This window comes from Phoca vitulina, unplaced genomic scaffold, assembly GCF_004348235.1.
Source record: "Phoca vitulina isolate PV1807 unplaced genomic scaffold, GSC_HSeal_1.0 scaffold3, whole genome shotgun sequence".
Classification (NCBI taxonomy): Eukaryota; Metazoa; Chordata; class Mammalia; order Carnivora; family Phocidae; genus Phoca; species Phoca vitulina.
This window is the reverse complement of record NW_022589706.1, coordinates 27,638,444-27,644,443: the sequence shown is the minus strand read 5'-3', so window position 1 is coordinate 27,644,443 and position 6,000 is coordinate 27,638,444. Positions and strand designations below refer to the sequence as shown.

The following is a 6,000-nucleotide window of genomic DNA, read 5'->3' as shown; positions in this document are numbered from 1 at the left end:
AATCACATCAGGGCCTTTATACTTGCCAGCCCCTTCTCAAATCCATGTCCCAGCTCAATGTCTCCTTCTTAGGTCACTTATTTGCAATACTTCCACACCTTCCTCCTCAGCTAGCCTCTATCTGCTTTATTTTCCCTGTAGCACTTACCGTTATCTGAAAGTACAGACTTTATTTTTGTCTCCTTACTTATTTTTCTCTTTTCCTCAAAGATATAAACTTCAGGAAATCTGGGACTGTCTGTCTTATTTACTATGGGTTCCCAGCAAGCACATAAAAAAGTGCTGACACACAGTAAATGTCAATAAATATTTGTTGAATGATGCATCAGTAAAAACCACCACAGTGGAGAAAATAAGCATGACTATTCTGTTCATGCTTATTTTTGGTTACACTCTGGGTTCTTTACACTCTGGGTTCTGTTCTGGTTATTTATCACTTCACAACAAACTACCCCAAAACTTACTACCTTAAAAGAACAATCATTTTATTATGCTCACACTACTGTCAGAGAATTTAGGCAGGCCTTGACTAGGTGATTTTTCTGTGCTAAAGTGTTGATTGGGGTCATTGCGTAGACTAGTAGAATTTCGCCAGCAGCTGGTATGGTGGGTTCAAGATGGCTTCACTGACAAGCCTGGTATCTGGTGGAGATGACTGTAAGCCTGGGTTCAGCTGGCCCCTTCTCTTGCTTTACATGGCACCTCAGGGGTCCAATAGAGCAAGCTAGGAGTTACCAGTCCGCTTAAAGTTTATGTCTGGAGCTGTCAAATCAGACACAGGCTAGCTCAGATGAGGGGAGGAGTATCAAAGCATACGCAGCCATTTTTAATCTGATACATTTCTGAGATAGAATATTTCCAAGTAAATGTTCCTTAAGAAAACAGTCCAACAAATTCAGTTCAGTGTCTTTCTGGAAGTTACAGGCTTCTGACTTAAGTCTCACCTAAATTCAAGGAAGACTCCAAACGCTAAAAGAAAAATACAGAAGTTAAAAGTAACATAATATAAAAGATATGGAGAACTTTGAATATACATCTTATTTACTTATTTACAACACCATGAATGTTGTAAATTGGTTTAGATCCTCTGAGATTATAAGCAAAAATTTATGTGATGTGTCTGCTGTGTACATTATTCTGGAGAGTAGGTTCATAGTTTTTATTGATTTTTCAAAGGTTTTAATGACTCCCCTCCGCCCCTATCAAGTATTTCCCTAAGCGAAAATATGGAGTGCAGAAGTTCATTTTTAGAACCATCTCCCTTGATAATACCCAGCCTTGAATAATAATAATAATAGTGGACTTAAATTATTATCTTATGTGCCAGGAATAACGTTCTATAAAAACCCTATGAAGTACTACTATTACCCTTATTTTAACGATGAGGAAACTGAGGCTTAGTAACTTGCCCATGGTCACTCAATTAGCATATGGTGGAGCTGGGAACCCTACCATACTGGTTGCAGGAGGTCCAATGCAATGAGGCCCTGTTCATGAATAATAGTTTATTGCTTTGCAAATTAGGGATAATAATAGTAGCCAGTGTCACTATGGGTATTAGATGAGCTGAACTAGGATAGTCCATATCTGCATGCCTGGCACATATTACATTGGGCATTTAATAAATACAAGCTCTCCATGCTTTGCCTTTGTTGTATTCCAGAAGGCTTTGCTATTTTTCATTGTAGAGATATTGGTGTGATAAAATGCAGAACCTAAAAAGGGGACGGTGGGTGGGTAAGCTTCTGAAAGTCTAGGACCAAAGCTGGAGATACTGCTCTCCCCACTAAACTCCTTAGGGTCTCATGTTTTCTCTTAAAGTTGTATGCAAATGTTGCATTCTATTCCACAATTCAGTAGCTTATTTACTGGGGTCATTGTTTTTCTCTAGTGATACACCTTGTTTATGACTTGGCTTCACACACACCACGGCTCTGAGGAACTTAGTGCAGGTTGGGGAATTTAGAGGCCTAGATTCCTAGCCTGGACCCCTCAGCTTGTTTGGGCCTTATATTTTTCACTTATAAAATAGAGTGGGTGTTGATGACCAGATAATTTTACCAGAATCTTTTCTGCTCTGGAATTATACAACATAAAATTGTCCTTTAGTAGCCTGGTTTTCAAACTCTGGGTCTTCACTTAGGAGGCAAAAAATCCAATTCGGCGGGTCAAACATTAAAAAAAAAAAAAATCAGGGTAACTGCTCTTTGGTGAAACTCTTGTTAAACAATAGATATTTAAATGTAATATGCGAAAAAAAGATAAATGTAAGATGTGAAACCTACATCTGGAATGTGTATTTCCCCCGCGGGTGGTGGTCAGAACACTTGAAAGCTAGTGCAGGGCAGTGCGCCCCTCCACGCGTGTTACCGCCAGGAAGCTGGTTTGCCCGCCTCGGGAGATTAACCTCGGAACCTCCACTTGAGCGCCCCCACCAAAAGCTCAGGGCGCAAACCTGCGCGCGGGCCACGCTCCCGTGGCTCCTCGCGATGCCAGCGGCCCGCGGGCCTGCGGGGCGTCACCTGGGCCGACGTCGCACCTCCCGCCTCCGGCCCGGGCCGAAGTGAAGCTGCGCGCCTTCTGACGTCATCACCGGGCGCCGCGGCTCCCACCTCCTTCCACTTCGCGGGAGAAGTTGTTGGCGCGAATGGATCCCGAGTCCCGGTAACGGATTCCCCAGCCGACAGGCCTGCCCGCCCGCGCCTTAGTCCGTGGGCTGCGATGGTGAGCCCCTGGGGGAGGCTGTGCGGCTCGGGGGCTTGGGAGAGTTTGCAGGCTGGGTGTGGACCGGGCACTTTTGGTATGGAGGGTGGGGGAGGATGGCGATGCGGGGCTCCGAAGGGGAGCGAAGGCACAGAAGGGGCCACAAATCGGGCACTGGTCGCACGGGTTTCCTTGGACCACGGGGTTTCAGCTCTCGGCGGCAGGCTGCGCGCAGGGCTTTTGGTGCTGCGCCGCAGTTTCACTTTTTTTCGCTCTTGGGGGAAGGGAGGAAGGAAGGGAGTAAAGAAGGTGATTTGGGGGCTTAGCGATAAAGTTGTTTTCCTGTTTGGCGTTGCCCCAAACCTCTGTTTGCGTCCTGTCTAAAGCATTGATTTCAAGCTTTGGTTCAAGGCGGAGAAAAATGTATCAAACTTTCCTTTCTTATGAATAAGTTGTCTTAGGCCTTCAACTTTCGTCATTAATAGCGCCATGAAAAGCACATCACATAACCGTTTTGGGACCTAGGGTATAGGGAGGATGCTTTATTTTGTTTAAAGGAGTTCATAGAAGTTAAAGGGATAACAGGGTTTACCAGGAAAAAAAAAACACAGGAGGTAAAAACAGATGTAATATATTTGACAGCTGTCATCGCTTATCACCTGATGTTAATAATCTTTAAAAAAACCACCTCTGTATGATTCTGCATAAAGCATGTAAATTGAGAGTGAAGTGATTATGCAGCCATCAAAACAGACCTTCATGCTTGTGTGGCAATAGATACAGGTATGTGTTTGAAATATTTATTTAAAGGACAATTTATGATGTTCCATTAAGCCAGAATCTACTTCATAATCAGACACAATTTTTTTAGCTATTTTTTTTTAGCTTATCTGTCACAATGCCAGCATTCTGCAGGGGAAATTTTTATGCCAAATTGGGAAACCTTGCAGCCCTTTGTGTTTCTTCTCAACGAAGGATAAAATAATAGCCACCTTGTACCAAATACCAATATGTGAGCTGTTGGTTTTATACACCTTTTCTCATTTAAACCTCACAGCAATCTAGTTTTACAGATGGTAAAGGAGGCTTTTAGAATTTAAACAGTTTGTCATACAACTAATGAATGGTTGAACTAGAATTCTGACCACTACCTTATACTGCCCTAAAATGATAATTACATTTTGGACTTAAGGCACTATGGTATTGTGGAAAGTTGATGAGGTTTGGAGTATTGAAGGTAAGAGTGAGGTTATGATTTAGTCTTGCTCTGACGTTTAGTAGTTATGTGGTGGTGGGTTTTATTTGGTTTAAGTAAATAGCTTAACTTTAACTTTTTTAAGCCTGTGTTTTTCTTAACTGTTAAAAGGGGCGAAATATAGCTGCCTTAAGTGATTGTCTTGAGGATTAAACAGGATAATATAGGTAAAGCTTCTATTGTGGAACCTGGCATGTGGAGGTATTATACTACTATGTGACTGCCAGTGATCTCATTTTCTTAGGAAGGACTCTGGAATGTTAGATAGTTTAAGGGGCATCAGAGATGCCTCTGATGTCAGTTGTGAAAAATGTCTTGTATAGTCAACTTTTGATCAGAGACTTTAAATTTTGGTTCTTTTCTATCTTAGTACTCTTGTTTACAATGCAGATGAAAAATAAAGCCCTTCTTGGAAAAGAAGTAGGAGTCAGATGGGTCAATTTTGCTGTTTGTTAAAGGGAAAAGGTTCTATAACATAGATAAGAATTTTTGATTATATTGGTATTTATTTGGTCCTTCTGTCTCTAGTACAAAATTTAGCAAAACCCCAGACTAAAATTCTGTTCAGCATAGGTTTTTTTTTTTTTAAAGACTTTATTTATTTATTTGACAGAGAGAGAGAGAGAGGGAGAGAGAGCACAAGCAGGGGGAGCAGCAGAGGCAGAGGGAGAAGCCGGCTCACCGCTGAGCAGGGAGCCTGATGTGGGACTCGATCCCAGGACCCCAGGATCATGACCTGAGCTGAAGGCAGACGCTTAACCGACTGAGTCACCCAGGCCTCCCTGTTCAGCATAGGTTTATTGAACATCTGTGCACAAGTTATATTGTAGTACAGTAGTTCTTTGGGTCAGTTATCTTTGATAATGTGGTAAGTGGTATGCAAATTTTCTGCCCACAGAAATGGGCATATCCCCAGCATTTAAGAGGATTTGCATATCTTCTGAAGCCCTTCCGTAGATGTTAACAACTTTTGCCTTGGGAGCTACATTTTTTCTCAAATATTTTCTTTTTTTTTTTTTTTAAAGATTTTATTTATTTATTTGACAGAGAGAGACACAGCGAGAGAGGGAACACAAGCAGGGGGAGTGGGAGAGGGAGAAGCAGGCTTCCCGATGCGGGGCTCAATCCCAGGATCCTGGGGTCATGACCTGAGCCGAAGGCAGATGCTTAACGATTGAGCTGCCCAGGCACCCCTCTCAAATATTTTCTAATTGAAGTTATTAATAAAGGAATAAAATACTCTATCCACAAAATGGAATACTCTGCAGGTATTAAAAAAGAGAAAACTTTATACCTTGTTATAAAGCAAATGTCAAGATAATTCAGTGAAAAACAAAAGTTTGGAACAGTATGTAAAGTGTGTTTCACTTTATGTAGAGAAAGAGCGAAAAGAATATATACATATTTGCTTGAAGTCTGGAAGGATACAAAAGGAACTAACTGATAACATTTGTTGCCTCCAAAGACAGGAAATAAGTTTCCCAGAGGCAGGATGGGAGGGAGACTTTTTACTCTTGAATTTTGAACCATGTGAGCATAATGTCTATTAAAGGAATTGAAACAAAATTAAAAATAAAAAGATTAAAAAAGAAGCCATGTAAACAGTTTGGATTGCTATGAGAATTTATTTATTTATTTATTTATTTATAAGATTTTATTTATTTATTTGTCAGAGAGAGAGAGCACAAGCAGGAAGAGCGGCAGGCAGTGGGAGAAGCAGGCTCCCGGATGAGCAGGGAGCCCAATGTGGGGCTCGATCCCAGGACCCTGGGATCATGACCTGAGCCAAAGGCAGATGCTTAACTGACTGAGCCACCCAGGCATCCCTGCTCAAAATGTGAATAAAACCTGAGCTGCCATTTTAAAGAAGTCAGCATATATAATTCATTGGCTGGTATAATTTATTGAAAATATGCATAAGGCTGAATTAAATGCACATGAGACCTAGAGGATAGCCCTGTTTGAAGAGCTGTCAAGTCTAAATACATCTGAGCTGCTTCATGGCCCATTCTAGGGATGATACCCTTTCATATTGTAGTTTA

General features: G+C 41.5%; 1 protein-coding gene across 2 annotated transcripts in view; it reads left to right on the top strand.

The window, feature by feature from the left end:
* Positions 1-2,552: 2,552 nt before the first annotated feature.
* RFC1 (replication factor C subunit 1) overlaps positions 2,553-6,000 on the top strand; it is an 86,388-nt gene continuing 82,940 nt past the window's right edge. For both annotated transcript variants that reach the window (XM_032400211.1, XM_032400210.1), the window contains exon 1: positions 2,553-2,724. In XM_032400211.1, the coding sequence (XP_032256102.1) occupies positions 2,722-2,724 (3 nt within the window). In that variant the 5' untranslated portion in view covers positions 2,553-2,721. The remainder of the gene's footprint in view (positions 2,725-6,000) is intronic.